Source organism: Plecotus auritus (genome assembly GCF_963455305.1).
Source record: "Plecotus auritus genome assembly, chromosome: 3".
Lineage (NCBI taxonomy): Eukaryota > Metazoa > Chordata > Mammalia > Chiroptera > Vespertilionidae > Plecotus > Plecotus auritus.
The window spans coordinates 2,533,613-2,555,266 of NC_137772.1; the positions used below are offsets into that span (position 1 = coordinate 2,533,613).

General features: G+C 63.1%; 1 protein-coding gene across 6 annotated transcripts in view; it reads right to left on the bottom strand.

Moving 5' to 3' along the window:
- DLGAP2 (DLG associated protein 2) overlaps positions 1-21,654 on the bottom strand; it is a 282,363-nt gene that overhangs the window by 23,903 nt on the left and 236,806 nt on the right. For 5 of the 6 annotated variants that reach the window (XM_080659612.1, XM_080659609.1, XM_080659614.1 and 2 more), the window contains 3 exons: positions 20,788-21,007; positions 7,591-7,934; positions 6,584-6,625 (listed from right to left, as the gene is read on the bottom strand). In XM_080659612.1, coding sequence (XP_080515738.1) covers positions 6,584-6,625; positions 7,591-7,934; positions 20,788-21,007 — 606 coding nt within the window. The remainder of the gene's footprint in view (positions 1-6,583; positions 6,626-7,590; positions 7,935-20,787; positions 21,008-21,654) is intronic. The other variant, XM_080659611.1, reaches the window with a different exon arrangement.

Below are 21,654 nucleotides of genomic sequence, written 5' to 3' on the forward strand. Positions count from 1 at the left end.
CTCACTGGCTGCAATTAACTACGCGTTTGTTTAGTGAACGCAGAGCGGCACGTGGCCGGGAAAACCACAGAGAGAGGGCCACGCGCTCATCGGTGACCGTGCTGCCGCCGAGTTTCACCGGATGCCACACCTCCGCTCACACCGGGGCTCTGCTGGGCTGGGCCATCACCCGGCCTCACGGCGGCTGCACCACCACCACCACCACCACCACCGCCGCCGCCACCACCACCACCACCACCGCCGCCACCACCACCACCACCGCCACCGCCGCCACCACCACCACCGCCACCGCCGCCGCCACCACCACCACCACCACCGGGCCTCACGGCGGCTGCACCACCACCACCACCACCACCACCACCACTGCCACCACCACCACCACCACCACCACCACCACCGGGCCTCACGGCAGCTGCACCACCACCACCACCACCACCACCACCCGGCCTCACGGCGGCTGCACCGCCACCACCACCGCCGCCACCACCACCACCACCACCCGGCCTCACGGTGGCTGCACCACCACCACCACCACCACCACCACCACTGCCACTGGGCCTCGCAGCGGCTGCACCGCCACCACCACCACCACCACCACCACCACCGGGCCTCATGGCAGCTGCACCGCCACCACCACCACCACCACCACCACCACCGGGCCTCGCGGCGGCTGCACCGCCACCACCACCACCCGGCCTCATGGCGGCTGCACCACCACCACCACCACCACCACCACCACCACCACCACCCGGCCTCACGGTGGCTGCACCACCACCACCACCACCACCACCGCCTCCACCACCACCACCCGGCCTCACGGTGGCTGCACCACCACCACCACCACCACCACCACCACCACCACCACCCGGCCTCACGGTGGCTGCACCACCACCACCACCACCACCACCGCCTCCACCACCACCACCAGGCCTCACGGCGGCTGCACCACCACCACCACCACCACCCGGCCTCACGGCGGCTGCACCGCCACCACTACCACCACCACCACCACCACCACCACCACCGGGCCTCACGGCGGCTGCACCGCCACCACTACCACCACCACCACCACCACCACCACCACCACCGGGCCTCACGGCGGCTGCACCGCCACCACTACCACCACCACCACCACCACCACCGGGCCTCACGGCAGCTGCACCGCCACCACTACCACCACCACCACCACCACCACCACCACCGGGCCTCACGGCTCGCCCACACCCTCCGGGGAGGAAGCAGCACAGCATGGACCAGAGAGCGAACGACAAGGGAGCGATTCCCTGGAGCCGGACGGGCGTCTGCATCCACACCACACACACGGAGGGGGTCGGGCCGGTGCAGGGGACGGGCAGGCACCGCCTCTGACACGCAGCCGCCACGGGCGCCAGGAGGGCCGCGCCCGCAGGGTGACGCCAGCACAGGACAGAGACCTGCAGCCACGCAGGCTTCTCCTGGCGGCCGCCTTGGCCAGGAAGTCTCCCCAAACCCACACAGCGCCGTCGGCAGCGTGACACCCACGTGAGGGGGTTCCCGTAAAGACAAAGCACCCGCACTCGGCAGGAAGGGGCTGTGAACCCAAAGGCCCATGTATCGCGGATATGAGCCCTTTTTCTCAGACATAGGGCCCGGCGGACCAGGGGCCCTCTGACCTCCATCCAAAACGTGAGAACTAAGCTGTAAAACGCGTCTTTTCTTAAAAACGCCGGCCATCGCTGCCCCGCGCACAGGACGGCGACACGCTCCCACTCTCCCGGGAGCCACGGGGGCAACCGGCGTGAGCGTGATCTGTGGCTGTTTGCAGCGGAGCCGCGGCCTCGGCGGGGGTCGGGGGCCGCTCAGCGGGCGCCTCACAGAGGTGCCAGCACTCGCAGCGGCACTGACTTCATGCTCGCCACGGGCCAGGCGCTGCGCTGAGCGCGCATCGAACACGCGGTCCACACGGCACCCGCCTTCGTGTCGCCGCACTGGCCGGCTGGGGGATCGGGGACGGTGCGTTACCGGCCCAGAGGTGCCCAGCTTGCGGGGCGGCATGAGGGCTCACACCGGGTCTCTCCGGTCGCAGAGACGCTCTGCACGCACCTGCTCTGGCCAGACTCAACCCTGGGCCCCGGGGGACGGTCGGGCACACCCCGTTTTTGTTGGTGTAATTCTGAAAAGAGGCCTGGGAGTCACGCCTGGCTGATGGCGTGCCCCGAGGGCTGGGAGAGGAAGCGGCTGGGAGGAGGGGGGTCCCGGGGGAGCCCCACCTGCTGTGGGTACCGTCGCTCCCTAGTGTCAGGCGGGCCGTGGCTTTAGGGCATTCTGTCCTCATTCTTGCTGGCTGTGGAGATGGTGTCCGATGCTGCTCCACGAGGGGATCGCGGTGAAAGCTGGGGCACGTAGGGTGCTGTCCCGGCCCCGTGGGAACATCCTGTTTGAACGTGGCTGCGTGGGACGGCGTTTCGTGACCAGAACCCATTTGCTCACTCATCTTCGTGCAGGGATGACGGTGACCTCTGGTGACACCGATGCTGCTGGGAGCACGCGTCTGTCTGCGTGTGGCGTGCACGCAACTCCCGTGAGTACATTCCTGGCCTGTGGTGGCCGGTCAGAGGCTAACACGGCGCAATGTTGGTGGCTATTGTCCAGCTGGGTCGCTGCACAGGGACTCCGTCCACAGGGATGCGTGCAGAGTTTTCTGTACCGGGGCGCTCTGACGGCCGTCCGACTAGTAAGTGCCCGCAGCGTGCCTCCCCTTGTCCGTGTGTAGGGCTCTGTGCAGGGGTCCTCAAACCACGGCCCGCGGGCCACATGCGGCCCGCCGAGGACATGGATCCGGCCCGCCGGGTGCCACTGCCTGTCCTGCTTAGCAGCCGACGCGTCCCGGGCCCGCCGTGCGCATAGGAATTTGTTCATAGTTTTTTTTTTAAACGATAGTCCGGCCCTCCCACGGTCTGAGGGACAGTGAACTGGCCCCCTGTTTAAAAAGTTTGAGGACCCCTGGTCTAGAGGAATGGCCTGCGTCCTGCATGTGGGAGGCCGTCACCGCAGCACATTTACATGGGTGGGACGCGGACGACTGGGGACAGCGGGGACAGCAGGGGGCACGCGGGGTGACGTGTGCGACGGGACGGTGACTCACGGCACAGCATGTGCCTCCAAGTGGCGTGGCCATGGCTGGACCACCCGGGATGCGCAGGCCCGACGTGGATTGGACACTGACCCACGGACACACGCTCGCAGAGGCTCACACACACGGGATAAACACAGCCGAGCTCACCCACAGGGTTTTTCTTCTCTTCTCCCGTCGGCACGGGTTCCCCCTGCAAATTCTCCGGTTTTTGGAGAGAAAAGGGTCGCTTTCAGGGCCGGTCGGATCCTGCGACGGTCGGGGGACGAGGCGCGGGGTCAGTGCCGTCGGGCCGTTCTCTCTGATCTCAGAAACGAGGGCGGGGACCGGCTCGCTGCAGTGTCGTGAGGCCCTGCCCGCGGGGCCAGACCCGTGTGTGTCCCACAGAGACTGTCCCCTGACCTCTGGCCCCGGGGGCTCAGACGGCCGGGGGCAGTGACGTGGGCATTGGGTTCAGGGAGGACAGCTTAGGAGAGAAAGGAAGGGTGTGAGGGTCTGTGGTGAACCCACACGGGCCCGCGGACCTCACTGTCTCCCCATTTCAGAGACCCGGGAGCGGCGGACGGGAAACACGAGCGTCAGGGAGAGGAACTTCCTTCACGGCGGGAAGGAGACCGGGGATCTTTCGAGGAGGAAACGCCGGGTGCGATGCACACGCATTTAAGTTTCGAGAAACACACGCTTGTCTTCACTTCTACCGGACCCACCGTGTCCGGGACACAGAGGCGGGAGGTGAGTCAGTGAACCCCCCGCGTGCGGAGCGAGCGCCCCGTGGCTGTGCGCGCGGCTCCCTGGTGCGTGGGGACCGTCCCCCAGGGGAGCGGTGGGCGCCTTCCCAGAGGCTGTGCAGGCCCCTCGGACCCAGAGCACTCACCTCCCCGCTCCCTCCACCCGCCCCGGCCACGGTCAGAGCAGGTCCTGAGTGAATGCCGGTGGCAGGTGGGAGGGAGGACATTCCCGAACCTGACCTGTTTAAGAAACAGGAGTTTGGGGGGCCGGAGCGTGTGCATGTGCGTGCATGTGCGCACACGTGCAAGTGTGCGCATGCATCTACACGAGTGCACACATGTGGGCATGGTTGTGCATGCATGTGCGCACGAGTGTGCACTCATGTGTGTATGTGTGTGCCTGTTAGGGCAGGCCCGTGTGCCTGGGCCCCGTCTCCTGTGTAGCCTGGATCTGCAGGACGTCAGATCCTGAGCTGTCATCTGGGCCCCCGGTCTCTGAGGGACCCGGGACGGGTGCTGGGGGCGGGCCCAGCAGCTCCCCGAGCTCGGCCGCAGCTCCGTGCTCTCAGCCCTGCTCACTCTCGCTCCGCCGCCCCAGCCGGCACGCAGACAGGCAGGTGTGGCTCTGATACAGTTCCCGCCCGTTCCTCAGGGACCATCCCACGTCCCCGTGGCCAGGAGGTGCTCCCCACTCCGCACTGCACTATGGGGGGCTCAGCTCTGGTGGACGGGCCAACTGGGACCCTGGGGGAGCCAGGTCTTTGGGGGGGTCTCCCACGTGAAGTGTGCACAGGCTTCCCGGGGCTCCCACCTGCGGAGAGCACAGGGAGTCGGTCCCACCTTAGAGATGGGCCTGAGGCAGGTGCCTGGAGGTCCCCGAATTCAGCCCCATTGCGGGACCTGGGCACCGTCAACCCTTTTGACAGTTTCCCTCACACACGCGCGTGCGCACACACACACACACACATGCACACACAGACATGCTCGTGCACACGTGTGCGTACACACACACGTGTACACACACATACACACACGCGCACACACACGCACAGGAAAAGTAAAGCCTCTGCAACAACAAAGCTGCACATAAAAACAAACACATAGAAAACAGTTGATGTCCCGACTGTCATGAGGAGAGTGAGGGGGGCGGGCAGGGGCTCAGGACGCCGGCAGACACCGGCCGGGCTGCACCTGGGAAAGGGCCCCGCAGCCACGGCCCATCCGCCACGGCCCCGCAGCCACGGCCCAGACACCATGGCCCTGCAGCCACGGCCCCACAGCCACGTCCCATCCGCCATGGCCCCGCAGTCACGGTCCATCCGCCACGTCCCGGCAGCCACGGCCCCATCCGCCATGGCCCTGCAGCCACGGCCCAGACGCCACGCACAGCCCTGCAGACCCGAGCAGGTGGGGCCCGCGATGAATGGCACGGAGGCTGCCGGGACCACACGCAGCCTCGCTCAGCGCCTGGGCTCCTGCAGGGTGTGGCCCTGCTCAGGGGAGGGACACTGACCACACCCTGAGACCCTGCTGTGTGTGTGCGTGGGGAGCACGCTCCCCGAGCTCCTGGCCGCCGCGCTTCAGGGGGGAGTCTGTGCTCGGGGGCACCGCCCGCCCAGTGAGGCCAAGCGCATCGCATGCCCGCCGTCTCCACCAGCTGCGGGACAGAGCGCCCCCTCCCGGAGCGAAGCCCCGGGGACACGGCCGTCGCCTCATCCACGCCTCCTCCTGGGGAAGCAGGGGGACCCCTGGGTGACGAGACCCGACCCTCCTGGCTTCAGCGAGGCCTGGACGCCGCTGGCCACGAGCCCTGAGGTGAGTCACTCCCCAGAGCCTCCGTTTCCCCACAATAACACCCGGCGGACGGGGTTATGGGAGGGGGCGTGTGGTGGGCGGGCAGGTGGCGTGGCGGCCCTGTCACTGCTGTGACTCGGGCCTGAGGACAGGACGCCGCGGCTGTGCTAGCGCCTCCGAAGCCCCACGGAGCCCGTCCCGGCGGCCGCCTGTGTCCTCTGCTCCCCGAGTGGCCCCCCATCAGTCTCCATCTCGGGAACGCCAGGGCTGTGGCAACGTGTTTCCGTGGCTGGCGATGCCCTGCAGCCTGCCCGTCGCTACTCCGCGAGCTCACACGGACTGCGCACTTTTCTTAGAGTCCCTTACACACGTGCATCCTTGTGTTCACACTCATCGCCACCGGCCACGCCCCGGCCACGCCCCGGCCACACCCCGGCCACTCACTCACCAACACTGACCGAGCACGCGCTATGAGCCAGGCACTGTGCTAGGCGCCGGGTGGCCAAGAGGCGGGAGGGACAAGCCGGCCATCATGGAACACACAGTCTGGGGGGATGGCGTCCAGAAAGGCGTCTGGGGGGAGGGCCGTGTGACTGCGTGTTAGCGGGCAGGGCCGGAGGCGGTGGGACGGGGCGAGAGAAGGCACCAGGAGCTCCTGGGGTGATATGGGGGCGGGGAGTGGGGGCCGGATAATCTGGTGTTACGGGGGACCTCACAAGTCTTCTCTTGGGACGTGACCCACAACCCCAAGGGCCCCGTGGGCTGTGCTGTGGCCGCAGGAAGTTACCGGATCACACACGGGGCTGGGGGTGGGGAGGGGGTCCCCGCAGGGATGGGCTCCCAGCACAGCGCCTGGCACTCAGCGTCAGGATTGGGGTGACAGAGCAGTCGATGGAGTGTGGGAAGGAGGTAAGTTCATGCGGACGGGGCTGTGAGCGCTGGTACTTACATCCGACCTTGGGTATGGCTGACGCTCTGGGAACTCAGAATCCTAAACAAAACAACGAACCACAGTGTGGGGACCCGGCTCGCGGGCCGGCCGCGGGGCCTCCCAGCCGCTCCCGTCCCGGTGCCCGCGCGCCCCTCGCTCTCAGGGCCACGGCTCCGTGCCCTCGGCCCCGCAGGGGAGCCCCGACTTTTAAAACATCCGCTGGGCTCAGGCCGAGCAGCGAGTGGCCAAGTCAGCGGAGCCTGTCGGCACGGGGCGCGGTGAGTGAGAGGCGGTCACGGGGACAAACCAGGGGAGCCCCCTGGGGCAGCCACGACCTGCAGCCCCCGGGCTGGGACCCGGGCTTAGGTGTGTGCCCCGCGCCCGCCCCTCCCACGCCCGGGAATGGCTGTCCCGGACAGAGTCAGGGGCAGACGGGCCGCCTGCTCCGAGGGCTGCGTCCTGGGCGGGCGGGGGGCCCTCTGTGGTCTGAAACCACAGGACGTGGCACCCGCTGTGGCCACACAAAAGCCGGGAGCGTCCTGTCTGGCACAGGAGCCTGGGCGGCCCACGTGGGTGTGGGCGTGGCCGTGGGCGCCAGCCCGGGTCAGCCAAGGCCTCCTCTCTCTGTCTGGGGCTCCAAAGCGCCCCCCCCCCCCCGCCTCCCCACATGCTGGCTGCAAGGCTAATACGCTCTGTAAAACCAGGACAAGAAATTCCTTCTTCAACAAGAAGTAACCCAATTCCTCGCTCTCTCAGCAGCTGGTGGCCCCCAGACCATGCCCTGGGTAGGGAAGGGGAGGGGAGGGGAGAGGTAGGAGGGGAGGGGGCCTCCGGGCAGCAGGGGGGCTGGGTCAGGGATGGAGCCTCGGGGTGGGGAGGGGGCATATCCATGCATCTGCGGCTGCCAACGTGGACAAGACCCGCCTGGCGTCCCAGCCCTGAGGCCGCGGCTCCGCCAGACCGGGCCCAGCTGTGTCTGCCTCTACGTGACCCGCAGCGTTCCCGTGGCGGCAGCGAGCGGCTACCTGGACGCCGATGGAGGTGAGCCGGCCCCGGAGGAACTCCTCAGCCTTGGATGCCAGGATGGCCTTGTCCCCGCGCCCCGGGCTCGGGCCGTCGGCGGCGTGGCGCTGGGCGGCCGTCTCCAGGGCCAGGCTGAGGGCCTTGGTGCTGTCCAGGCTGTCGGTGGAGTTGTAGAGGCCGCGGCCGTCCTGGGCCCACGGGGAGCCCCTCTGGGCGCGGCCGTCCTGGTAGGCGTCCTGCGTGGACTCGGTGCTGCTCTGGGCCGTCACCGAGATCAGGGGCTTGGAGGTGGTCCGGGGGGGCACGGGCGGCGGTGTCTTCTTGTAGTTGGCGTAGGAGATGGCGGCTGCAAGACACGAGAGGCCACGTCAGCAAAGGCGCTCCCCGCCTCCCCCGGCGGAGGTCAGCCCACAGCGGCCGCGTGGGCCCTGCCCGTGACCCGGCGAGCGAGCCCCGCCCAGCGTCCGGCCTGCGAACTGGACGTCATCGCGGGAAACGCCCCTCAGAGAGGGTACATGAGTGCTTTCCACGGCGAGTGGCACGCACGCCGAGGACCCACCGCGGCCCACGCTCAGCGGCGCAGGCAGCGGGACGAAGGCCGTCACGCCCCGATTTTCACGCAGGTCACAGCATCACGGGAAATGCTCACTTTCTGAGGCCCCTGGGAAGCAGGAAAATTCTGCCCAAGCCGGTGTTGCTCAGTGGGTAGAGCGCTGGCCCGTGGACCGAAGGGTCCCGGGTTCGATTCCAGTCAAGGGCACAGGCCTTGGTTACAGGCTCCTCCCCAGCCCAGGCCCTGGTCAGGGCTCATGCAGGAGGCAACCCATCGATGTGTTTCTCTCACATCGGTGTTTCTCTCTATCTTTCCCTCTCTCTTCCACGCTCCCCCTAAAAGTCAACGGGAAACATATCTATATACATACCTTTAAAGAAAAGCAGGAATCAGTAAGTTACATAGAGACCAAGATGGAATAGATTTGTGAGAACGGTGAGTTCTTTACACCCGCCAGGCAGGGCCCAGGGTGACGGTTTTGCAGTTCTCTGTGTCGCCTGGAAATGCTTATGATGGGTGAGCATTTTAATAATGGAGAGCCCAGCCGGTGCGGCTCAGTGGTTGAGCATCGACCTATGAACCAGGAGGTCAGGGTTCAATTCCCGGTCAGAGCACAGGCCCGGGTGCAGGCTCAGTCCCCAGTAGGGGGTGTGTGTGCAGGAGGCAGCCGACCCATGGTTCTCTCTCCTCATTGATGTTTGTTTCTCCCTCTCTCTCTCCTTCTCCCTTCTTCTCTGAATGAAAAGATATATACTAAAACAACAGCACCACTTTCTCCCCTGACGTGGATCCGCCGCCCCAGGAGAGCGGCTGGACACGGGCCGTAGTCAAGGCCCTATTCTCAGGGTTCGAGAAGCAAGGGCTGTTTTTGTTCCGTGGCAGCCGCGTCCCTGCCCTCCTCGGCCCTCTGGCCGCCTGTGGGCAGAGAGGGGAGGCGGAGAGGGCCACTCAGCTGTGACCGCGCTGCCCGGCGGGGAGGGGCCAGGCCAGGAGCCAGCGGTGAGGGGGAAATTCTCCATGGACCTGAAAAGTGCTTCTATTTACCCAAGGGCGCCCCGGAGACCGCCCGCGGTGAGGAGCCTCTAAGCGCCGATCGCTGCGTTCCAGCCCCCACAGTCCCGCGCGAGGGACCAGGCGAGGAGGCGGTTTGTCGGTCCCGTGACAGTGACCGGCGGCCCGGCCCAAGTGTGCACGACTGGTGTGGTTCTGCTGAGGGCCTGTGGCCTGTGAGGAAACCGAGTCACCGCGTCTCGGTGCAGGAAATCGGTGCCTGGAGGGAGGGATGGACCCGTTAAATCCCTACACGTGTGTCTCACCGTCCCTGCGACTCTGGAAGGGCCCACGGATAAACCGACACATGGATTGAGTAGAAATAAATCACCGATCCCTAATGCTTGAGAAGAAGAAGTTTGATGCAAATTAAAGGAAGAAACGGATTTAGAAACACACGTGACGTCCCGGCACCAGCCTCCAGCCCCCCTCTTCCCTGGGATGTGGAAGCCGAGAGGGGTTTGTGTGTGAAGGTGTCAGATGCGCATGTAACACGCACCCTGCACGTTCCCATGTCACTCACAGGGGCCCGTGCGCACGTGGCATGGTCCCTCCCGTGCCCTTGAAAGGGCCTGTTGATAGCACAGCAATAAATCACTTTTCCATTCCTGGTTAACCGACTGCTTTTGAATTTTCTTAACTTAAAGACAAAGTTGCAGGTGTCAGTCCCGGGTAAATAGTCGCGGTACATAAACTATTTCAGGTACAGAAAACCACAGGGGACGGGATCTTTGAAGACGAACAGGGACCCGTGCCTTCCTACATTCCCTCACTGTTCAGCCGTCCCCTCTTCTGACAAACGTGTGGGGGGCCTGGACCCCGAGGGACCGCTCTTCCTAAAAGGCTCATTATGGAGAGGACTGGAGGCGGGGAAGACGGTAGAGAAAGGATAAAAAATGATCGTCTGATCGCGTTCCTGTGCCGCCGTGGACCCAAATGAACAATTTAAAAAATCATTTCACATATTCAAGAAAAACATTCAATTATTCAGTCGAGCAGTTTGGGCAAAAGTAATTGTCTTCGTTCTGTGCTTGTGAACGCAGAGCGAGAACACATCATCAAAGCCGGAAGCATCAGTCACTGCTGGGCCACCACCATTTCCTCCACGTACGCCAGGCAGACGTTAAACGCAAGGGAGATTCAAATGAACTCAGCAGCGGAATTCTACTGCGGTTCCTGCGTCTTCCGGGAGCAGGCGAATCAACAGAGACAGGGATTCCTAAACACCGCATCAGGTTAATTTAACTATGAGCGATCAAATGATTTGGAAATAAAAGTTTAAATGATTGCTTAAGATCTTAAAGTAGCTGAGGACCTGACTACTCCATTTTTTTAACATTTTACTTTTTTAATACACACACACTAGAGGCCCGGTGCACAAAATTCATGCACGGGGGGGGGGGGGGGGGCGGGGTGTCCCTCAGCCAGGCCTGCACCCTCTCCAATCCAGGACCCCTTGGGGGATGTCCGACTGCTGGTTGTGGAATTGGGCCTAAACTGGCAGTTGGACATTCCTCTCACAACCTGGGACCACTGGCTCCTAACCGCTCACCTGCCTGCCAACCTGATTGCCCCTAACTGCCTCTGCCTGCCGGCCTGATCACCCCCTAACTACTCCCCTGCCAGCCTGATCACCCTTAACTGCCCTCCCCTGCCGACCTGATCGCCCCTAACTGCTCCCCCCTGCCAGCCTGATCGCCCGCCCCTAACCGCCTCTGCCTCGGCCCCTGCCACCGGAATATGTCTTGTCTAATTAGCATATTACCCTTTTATTAGTATAGATTTTATTGATTTCAGAGAAGGGAGAGGGAGAAATAGAAACATTAACGATGAGAGAGAATCATTGAGGGGCTGCCTACTGCAAGTCCCACACTGGGGATCGAGCCCGCAACCCAGGCATGTGCCCTGACTAGGCATGGGACCTTGACCTCCTGGGTCATAGGTCGACACCCAACCCCTGAGCACACGAGCTGGGTTTTTGTTGTTGCTGTTAATCCCGCTGGAGGATATATTTTCCACTGATTTTTAGAGAGAGCAGAAGGGAGAGGGGGGAGAGGGAGCGAGAGAAACATCGATGTAGGAGAGACACCTCGAGGGGTTGCCTCCCACAAGCATGGGCTCGAACCTGAAACCCAGGTATGTGCCCTTGATGGGGAATCGAACCCTCCGCCCTTAGGTCCGCAGGCCGATGCTCTAACCACTGAGAAAACTGGCCAGGGCTGCCGCCTCCGTTTTGTTTTTATTTGAGTCCCGGCGTAAATGAACGTCCTCCTGGCTTTAATGCCTGTCGCTGACTCCCTCCCGCGTGGACGATGCCATGCACACCCCTGGGGGTTTTCCCAGCGGCTGCCGCCTGGCGGGGAGAAGGGAGAGTGCACCGTGCCTGCCAGTCCCACGGCCGGGCCAGTCTGGACTCTGCTTACGTCTCGGAGACCAGGTCCGTCGGTGAGAGTCGCCCTGGAGGGAGGGGTGGGGGGCGCAGCTCATTCAGGGCCTCCTCTGAGCAATCGGCCCTGTGAGCCTGTCCCCCAGGGAAAGGTCAGCTCCCTGCTCACGACAAGGAGCCGTGACGGTCCCGCTCTGGCGGTTTCCGGGAAACTGTGACGCGGAAGGGGGGATGCCGAAGGGACACGGTGCTCAGCGGCCAGTCCTGCCCTGTCAGCAGACGGAGGCCTGGACCAGACACAGCGCCCCTCCCGGCGTCGGTGGGCTGGAGCGGTGCCACAGGACCCCTCTGAGGGACTCTCCAAGCCCCGTGCAGGGCACTGCCAGGCGGGAAGGCTGAGGCCGCAGCTACGACGCTGTTGGGGGACACTGTCAGGGGGACGCTGTTGGGGGGACGCTGTCAGGGGGACGCTGTCAGGGGATGCTATCGGGGGGACGCTGTCGGGGGGTGCTGTCGGGGGGGACAATGTCAGGGGGACGCTGTCAGGGGACGCTGTGCCCAAACTCGCAGATTTATCTCCATCGCGCGCACAAGGCCGCATCCTACACTGCCCCTCCAACAGCACAGCCACAGCCACAGCCACAGCCACAGCCCACCAGCCAGGCGTCTAAGTGACAGACCCGCAGCTCCGGGCCGGGACCTGTAGCCCAATCTTCCAGACGCTCCAGAGGGACTCGAGCTGCAAAGTGGATGCCAGCACGCCTCCTCCGGTCCATCCCACCCAGACCTGGAGCCAATGACCTGGACCCTCAGGAGCCAATGACCTGGACCCTCAGGAGCCAATGACCTGGACCCTCAGGAGCCAATGACCTGGACCCTCAGGAGCCAATGACCTGGACCCTCAGGAGCCAATGACCTGGACCCTCAGGAGCCAATGACCTGGACCCTCAGGAGCCAATGACCTGGACCCTCAGGGCATTCCTTTAGGTCTGCGAGGGGCTGGACTGGCCAGTCTATTGCGGGAGAATCTGGGGGCACCCGTGGAGACCAGCTAACTGTCCAGATGCAGCCGAGGCTGCCGGCCCCTATTCTCTGCCACTGAGCGACCTCGTGGTGAACACATCGGCACGCTGACCACACGCCTCATTACCACCGGGAGGCGGAAAGCGCTGGGCTCAGTCCTCGGCAGTCATTTGCACGCCAAGAAGGAAACCCAAAAATTAGCCTTGGACCGCAGGAGGCACAAATCCGCAATCGAGATAAAGCGCCTTCTGGACGGCAAGCGTCGAGCTCCGTGTGAGCGCAGCGGGCTCCTCACCGGGACTTGGGAGACAGCAGCGCGAGCGGGATCACAGCCCTCAGCCCCGACGCCTGGGCCAGAGCCTGCGGGCCAGGACCCGCGTGGAGGGCACAGCTCCGCCAGAGAACCGGGTGGGGTGGCTGTGCTGACTCTTTAAGGAGCGTCGGCTCCACACGAGTGCGAAGGGACGGGACGCAGGGCCCAGCCCACGGGCCGCGCCGCCCTTTCCCGAAAGTCACGGGAATCACGTGGGCCGCCCGGCGGGGGAGCGCTCGGACGTGTTCTCACACGTGTTAATGTGTTAATGAGCCCCCGGCTGTCCACGCCTCGCAGACGGAGCAGTGACCGCAGCTGTTCGCCGCGCGAGACACTTGCCGCCTTCACCTCGAACATTAAAGAGGTCGCAGGACACGACCAGAACTCGGACTTCCTCGGGGTCCGTCCTGAGGAACCCGAGAGAGAATCCACTCCGAGGGCCGCGCACTCAGGGGTGCCAGGCCAGGCCGGGTGCCAGCCGCCACGCCCGCTCTGGAGGGCACGAAGGCGAGATGCCCCGATGAGACAGGAATGCGGGGTGTGGCTCCCCCCGCCCACCCCCCTGGCGGTAACTTTTCAGCGGGACACACGTGGACTGTCCGGTCTCCGGGAACGGGACGCTTTAAGCTTAGCTGAGCCTGGCCTGCGTGGCTCAGGGGCTGAGCGTCGACCTGTGAACCAGGAGGTCACGGCTCCACTCCCGGTCAGGGCAGTAGGGGTCCTGCAGGAGGCAGTCAATCAGTGTTTCCCTCTTATCAGTGATGTTTCTATGTCTCTCCCCCTCCCCCTTCTGCTCTCTCTAAAATCAATAACGTAAAAAAAAACCCCAAAAAACCCCAACATGTGGGGTTACTACTGTCTCTTTAAGGAAAAGAGAGCGACCTTCCATTGCAACAGTCAGTGAAAGAGCAAAGCGAGGAGTGACAGGTCCCAGGGCAGGAGGGGGAGGGACACTGGGGCAGGAAGGAAAGGGAAACAAGGCCGTCCAGTGAGCAGTGTGCAGCCAGCCTGGAACCCACAAGCCGTGATCTCCCCCAGCCCAGCACAGCGCACATGGTTAAAGCCTCTAAGGAGAGAATGCAGAGAGGGAGAGGGAGGGGAAAAGGGCCGTTTCCTCCCTGAGCAGAGAAGACAGCGGTCTCAGTCTTGGCAAGGTAAGGTTGCAGGTGCTTCTCAGGAATTCTGGGAAGGCCGCCACCGCGTCAACAGGGACCCGGGAATTAATCTGCACAAAAATAGTCATCAGGGGATTCTGGACCCTGTAGACAGGAGGGGGTGTAACACGCGGACCCCCACCAACTCGCTCTTCAGATTAGCTGAGCACCCAACCCTAACCCTAACCCTTCCCTAACTGGACCCTAAACCTACCCTAACCCTAACCCTTCCCTAACTGGACCCTAAGCCTACCCTAACCCTAACCATACCCTAACCCTAACCCTAACCCTTCCCTAACCCTAACCCTAACCCTTCCCTAACCCTAACCCTACCCCTACCCTAACCGTACCCTAACCCTAACCCTAACCCTAACCCAGCCGTGGGCAAACTACGGCCCGCGGGCCGAATCCGGACCGTTCGGCTGTTCTATCCGGCCCGCGGAGCCAAAAGAGCGGAGGGTTCTCTTGCTCTCCCCTCCACTCCTTTACTTTGAATTTATATAAGTTCACACAAACACTCCATCCATGCTTTTGTTCTGGCCCGCCGGTCCAGTTTAAGAACCCATTGTGGCCCTTGAGTCAAAAAGTTTGCCCACCCCTGCCCTAACCCTACCCTAACCCTAACCCTACCCTAACCCTAACCCTAACCCTAACCCTACCCTAACCCTAACCCTACCCTAACCCTAACCCTATTTCTTCCCTAACCCTAACCCTAACCCTTCCCTAACCCTTCCCTAACCCTAACCCTAATCCTACCCTAACCCTAACCCTAACCACAAACCAAACCCTAACCCTAACCCTAACTGTACCCTAACCCCTCCCTAACCCTAACCCTACCTAACCCTAACCCTACCCTAACCCTAACCCCTCCCTAACCCTAACCCTAACCCTAACCCTACCCTAACCCTAACCCTTCCCTAACCCTAACCCTTCCCTAACCCTAACCCTAACCCTAACCCTAACCCTAGTCTGCGCTTCCTAAGCCAGACGTGTAGGTTTGTTTGCCTTCCTTCTTGAACAGAGGTGCCTGCGTGAATGGCTTTAATAAAGTGGCTTTCACGACACAGTCAAGGTGCCGTATAAACGCATCCATGAGAAGACAAGGATCGCGGCTGGGGACAGCCCTCTCCCTCTGACCCGGGGCTGTCTGGTCCGCAGCACCTCGCTGGTGTCGGTGGGGGTGGGACGACCCCTCACTTCTGACTTGCTCCCTCTCACGCACGCTCGATGAACGCAGCCTAAGTCTGTCTGCTTCTCCCATGAAGTCTGATGAGCACATGGGATGGCCCCAAACCTGCAGGAGGGACGACGTCGCCACAATCTCAAGTGACGGTCACAGAAAGGAACACGCAGTCGTGGGCCCCCAACAAGGACCAAGCACTCCTGCCCGCTTCCGTGCACGCGCCCTGGGAGTGGTCCTCGGGAGTGAGCCATCAGATGCTGGCGCTGGCGTCCTGAGCTCCTGGCCAGGGGTGCTCTGCCAGGCCGAGCCTGCAGGGGGCGTAGCCCCAGGGCCTGTGCTGGCCAGGCAGACACCTCCTCCTGCGGCCAGGAAGCCTGCAGCCACCAGGGAAGGGGGCGGGTGGGCCCTGCCTGGACTCGTGAGACTATTCTGGCCCCCGCCCCGTGCTGCGCCTGGGGTCTCAGGCACCCCACAGCCTCCTGCTAAAGGGGTCGGATCTCGGCTTCCCAAGGAAACGCAAACCCGCACGGGGAACGCACCCCCTGCAAACACCGCCGCCGCCGGGCCATCGAGCCCGTCTGCCCCAAGCCCGTCAGGTGGGCCCCCCGGCCCCACGCCACCGCTCCTGCGCCCTCTGCATCTCGGGGAGTCACGTCCCAGGGCACGGGCGCCAGAGGCCAGGCTGGGAGTCCAGCCTTCATCCCGCTGCACGGCCTGGAGCTGAGAACACGGAGAGAAGGCAGCGCAGGCCAGAGACGTGACCTTGGTGTGTGCCCGCTACTGAGAAAGGGCAGAGAGAACCCCCCCGCCTCGTCCTGGGGGCCCCGACCCGGCCACAGGCGGTGGGCCCAGACCTGGCCACAGTCGGGGGGCCCAGACCCGGCCACAGGCGGGAAGTCCAGACCCGGCCACAGGAGCGGGGTACAGACCCGGCCACAGGCGGGAAGTCCAGACCCGGCCACAGGAGCGGGGTACAGACCCGGCCACAGGCGGGAAGTCCAGACCCGGCCACAGGAGCGGGGTACAGACCCGGCCACAGGAGGGGGGCACAGACCGGGCCACAGGCGGGAAGTCCAGACCCGGCCACAGGAGCGGGGTACAGACCCGGCCACAGGAGCGGGGTACAGACCCGGCCACAGGAGCGGGGTACAGACCCGGCCACAGGCGGGGGGCCCAGACCCGGCCACAGGCGGGAAGTCCAGACCCGGCCACAGGAGCGGGGTACAGACCCGGCCACATGCGGGAAGTCCAGACCCGGCCACAGGCAGGGGCCCCGACCCGGCCACAGGAGGGGGGCCCCTCATGAAACTCTTGCCTGGCAGCTGCGCCTGAACTGGTGTCACATCATGAACGTGCATGTGTGACGAGGCTTAGCTTCGAGGGCCTAGGAGCAGTGGGTCCGCGCCAGGCTTCTGTCCGTCTGAGCTGCATCCGTGCTTGCACTGGGCGGCTTCCAGAGACCCCATCCCCTCCTCCCTCCGGTTGCCGTGCCCTCACCCGGCGTTCACTATAATCCCATTAGAATGCAAGCCCCTCCCCCAGGTTCACGTCCTAATCCCTGTCCCTGGGACTCTCCCCACATGGCAAAGGCCTCTGAAGGTGACTGACATTCAGGACTCGGATGGGGAGGTGCTCTGAGTCCCATGCGTGGGCCCCACGCAGCCTCCGTCCGGGCCCTGCACACAGCAGGCGGGAGGGTCGGCGTGGAGGGCCAGGGGAGGGGGCCCGGGGAGAGGCCTGCACCTGGAGCTGAGGAGGGTGGCCTCCGGAGCCCCAGGTTACCCCGGAGACGGGGCGGGGGGTTGCCATGTCCCTGAGAGACAGGCTGCTCCCGACACAGGAACAACACAGCGGAATGAGCTCTGGCTGTGTGCTCGCCGCCCGTGCGCGGATTTCCCCTTTGTTTTAATGGCTTCGCGGATCCGCTGTGACATAGGCTGAGAAAGTGTCTGACCCGGAGCAAAACCATTATAATCCAATTTCCTGGCATTTCCCTTCGCCGCATCCACACCGCTCCCTCCCTCTCTCCCTCCCTCCCTCGGAAAATGGGGTGAAGCGCACATTTCAACAAGTCCATCTGCCCCATAAATCCCCGTGGGTGAGGGAGACGCCACGTGTGGAATGAAGGTTAGATGTGTTCAGAACCCCTCCGTCTCAGGAGAGGACACGCATCAACGCGTAGGGGTGTCCGTGGTGCAAGGAGCGGGGGGGCGTGTTGCTGAGCAGCGGGTTCTGGACCCGGCGGGGCTGCAGATTAGATTAAAAAACAGGCCGATTCGCCGAAACCGGTTTGGCTCATTGGATAGAGCGTCGGCCTGCGGACTGAAGGGTCCCGGGTTCGATTCCGGTCAAGGGCATGTACCTGGATTGTGGGCACATCCCCAGTAGGAGGTGTGCAGGAGGCAGCTGATCGATGTCTCTCTCTCATTGATGTTTCTAACTCTCTATCCCTCTCCCTTCCTCTCTGTAAAAAATCAATAAAAATATATTAAAAAAAAAAAAAAAAACAGGCCGATTCGGCTGAGTGAAAAACGGACGCTGAAGACCCCAAGCGAGCGAACGTCCACCAGCAGCCGCTGCCTGTGGGCGCTCCAAATACAGGGGTCCCCCCAAAGTGGGCACACTCCAGCAGCTGAGAGCTCAAAATGAAATGTATTTTTCTTATTTTTTAAATCTATTTTATTGATTTCAGAGAGGAAGGGAGAGGCAGAAACATCCATGAGGAGGGAGAATCATGGATCGGCTGCCTCCTGCTCGCCCCCTACTAGGGGATGGAGCCTGCAACCCGGGCATGTGCCCTGACGGGGAATCGGACCCGGATTCATAGGTCAACGCTCAACCACTGAGCCACACACAGGCCGGGCCAAAAAGGAAATGTATTTCAGTAAACACTGCCTTTATAATGATTCCAAGTGTGTGTACACATTTTTGGGGGGACATCCTAGAGATGTTTACCACATATTCCTGAATTCTTAACTAAAAACCTCCCACGCATATATTTTAACATTTAACTAGGAACACCCACTTACTTTTTTAAGCATGCATAAAGAATCACTTCAATACATCCTATTGTTTTTTCAAAATCACCCCAGTGAATGTTTTTGAAAACAACTCTTGTTAGGGAGTTATTTTCAAGAGATAGTTTTAGGACCACAAAGAGCATCCATTTGTCAGAATAACCTTCCTCTCTCCACACACGCACATCGGCAAAGGACGGCCAGGACGTGTGAGGGTGAGAATCCCGTCTCCCATGCACGGTCATACAAAACTACGGACGTCCCGCCTCGCCCGTGACAGGGCGCGCTGAATCCCATCGGGCGCGCAGCGCTTGCTGAGTGCGATGCCTTCCCGTCCTTGCGTCTTTCTGCCTTTTTCAGACAGCGACTTGTCATTGCTTTGGTGTTTTTCACACTCTTATTAAACAGGCTACGGTTGCACGCCGTCTCGATTCCACTTAGGAAAGCAGTGTTGTAACTGTTTAACAGCCCAGCCAGCGAGACTCAGTGGCTGAGCGTCGACCTAGGAACCAGGAGGTCACGGTTCGATTCCCGGTCAGGGCACATGCCTGGGCTGCGGGCTTGATCCCCAGTGGGGGGCGTGCAGGAGGCAGCTCATCCATGATGATCCTCTCTAATCATTGATGTTTCTCTCTCTCTCTCTGCCTCTCCCTCCTCTCTCTCTAAAAATCAATAAAAACATTTTAAAAAGAAAGCCAGTTAGTGCAGGCCTTCCCAGGGGCACAAGTTCTGCAATTTTAATTCCACGTGACCTCCCCCACATCTTGCTGAAGCCTTTTCCATGCAAACAAGAGGCTCTGTTTCTGGGCCGGCGACACCCTTTCCTGGGCCCCGCCCTGCCCCTGTCCTGGCCCCGCCCTGCCCCTGTCCTGGCCCCGCCCTGTCCCCCTGGCCCCGCTCTGCCCCTGTCCCGGCCCCGCCTTGTCCCCTGGCCCTGCTCTGCCCCTGTCCCTGTTTCCGCTCTGCCCCTGTCCCCGCCCTGCCCCTGCCCCTGTCCCCGCCCTGCCCCTGTCCTGGCCCCGCCCTGTCCCCCTGGCCCCGCTCTGCCCCTGTCCCGGCCCCGCCTTGTCCCCTGGCCCTGCTCTGCCCCTGTCCCTGTTTCCGCTCTGCCCCTGTCCCCGCTCTGCCCCTGCCCCTGTCCCCGCTCTGCTCCTGTCCCGGCCCCGCCCTGCCCGTCCCCGCTCTGCCCCTGTCCCCACTCTGCCCCTGCCCCTGTCCCCGCTCTGCCCCTGTTCCCGCTCTGCCCCTGTCCTCACTCTGCCCCCCGCCTTGCCCTTGTCCCTGCTCTGCCCCTGTTCCGGCCCCGCCCTGTCCCTCGCTCTGCCCCCGTCCTGGCCCGCCCTGTCCCCCCGTCCCCGCCCTGCCCCTGTCCCCGCTCTGCCCCTGTCCCTGTCCCCGCTCTGCCCCTGTCCCTCGCTCTGCCCCTGCCCCTGTCCCTGCTCTGCCCCCGTCCTGGCCCGCCCTGTCCCCCCGTCCCCGCCCTGCCCCTGTCCCCGCTCTGCCCCTGCCCCTGTCCCCGCTCTGCCCCTGTCCCCGCTCTGCCCTTGCCCCCCCCTCTGCCCCCGTCCCCTCTCTGCCCCTGTCCCTGGCCCTGCTCTGGGTCCCAGCGCTGGAGATGTCGAGCGCCTGGCGTGCCCGGCTTCTGAGAATGCCCTTGGTTTGTCTGACCGGTCGCCGTGTCCCAAGCCTCATGTATTCCAGTCACCTCGCTCCTCAGCGCGGCCGCCACGGGCAGCTCGTGGGATTTGGCCGCCTGCCCCGGGCCGTGGCTATCCATCGCGCTGGAGCGATATGACGGCGCGGAGAAATATTAGCGGCTCAGGCGGTAAATTTTCCGGGGGTGGACGTGGCTGCCACAGAACGGAAGGAACCGGTGACATTGGATCCGCGCAGCCCGACGACGACCGGAGGATTTACAGACGCCCGGGCTGCTCGCAGCAATGAATCACGTTTATGGGTTCGCTTACTGAGCGGCGGAGACGCGGGCTGGCCGCCGCCGCCGAGGCCCCGCATCCCTGTGCATCCCGGGCTTGGCTGCAGTCGACTAAACGCGGACATTTAAAGGGCAATCACCTCCTAATTAGCAGTGCTTACCCCTTTTCTTTTCTTTAAATATGTTTTTATGGATTTCAGAGAGGGAGGGAGAAACAGCAATGATGAGAGAGAACCATGCATCGGCTGCCTCCTGCAAGCCCCACACGGGGGACCGAGCCCGCCACCCCGGCCCGTGCCCTGACCGGGAATCGAACCGTGACCTCCTGTGTGTGCAAACATGAATTGCCACGGAGCCCCACCGGCCGGGCAGACTTGATTGTTTTTAAAAACCTTGACAACTATGGATGTCATTCTTAGAAGAAAGTTACCTATGAAAGAGACGTTTCAACACGCCACTGCAGTCACGGCAACGTCACGCATGCAGGCGAGCGGTTCCCGGCACCCGAGAGTCAGCCGTCCCTGCCGCGAGGCGCCCCCTTCCCGGGGAGAAGACGCGCCCCCGAGCGTCCCACCAGGCGTCCTTACCTGCCGTGGACCGGATGGTGGAGGTGACGTGGGAGGGCGTCAGCGCGGGGAGACATTCGTCGTCCTGGGAGTAGCCGGCTTGGATGGCGCGCAGGTAGCTGTGGCTGCGCGTCCGGAAGCAGCCGGGCAGGTCCAGGGCGTCCATGGCCTGCGACTCCACCTCGCTGAAGACGGACTCGCACACCGACTCGAACTGCCCGTTGACCTCCGCCTCGCTCATCTGCAACGGGCAAGGGCGCGGTCGGTGGCGAGGCCGCCGCGCACACCCGGACCCGCGGGCACGAAACCCACCGGCTTCCGGAAAGGCTCCCACGCCCAGCACAGCGAGTGCGACATCAGCACCGCGTCGCTCAGCTCGGCAAGGAGCGTGTTGGGCTATCTCTTCGCTGCTGTTGTTGTCAGTCCGCACCCGAGGGTATTTCTCATTGATTTTTAGAGTGAGCGGAAGGGGGGGGAGACTCGGAGCAACACCGAGGTGGGAGAGACACGCCGATGGGTTGCTTCCCATACAAGGCCCGACCAGGGCGGGGATGGAGCCCGCAACCCGGGCATGTGCCCTTGACCAGAATCAAACCCGGAGCCCTTCAGTCCACAGGCCGACGTTCTAGCCACTGAGCCCAACCCACTAGGGTAGGTTACTTCTCACTAAACCCAAAGGCGAACGGCCAATTCCGAGCTGGCGTGGCGTCCTGTGGACCCCCAGCCAAGGTTCAAGCGTGGCCGGCAGGTCTGGCTGCGCTCGAGAGAGGCTGCGTGGAAGAGCGAGCACAGTACCTGGTGCAAAGGACGTGTCCCGACTACAAGCTTCTTCCCCTGCCTCTCCTCGTCGTCATGGAGACCAAGCCCAAGTTTGTCAGTAAGCTGGTC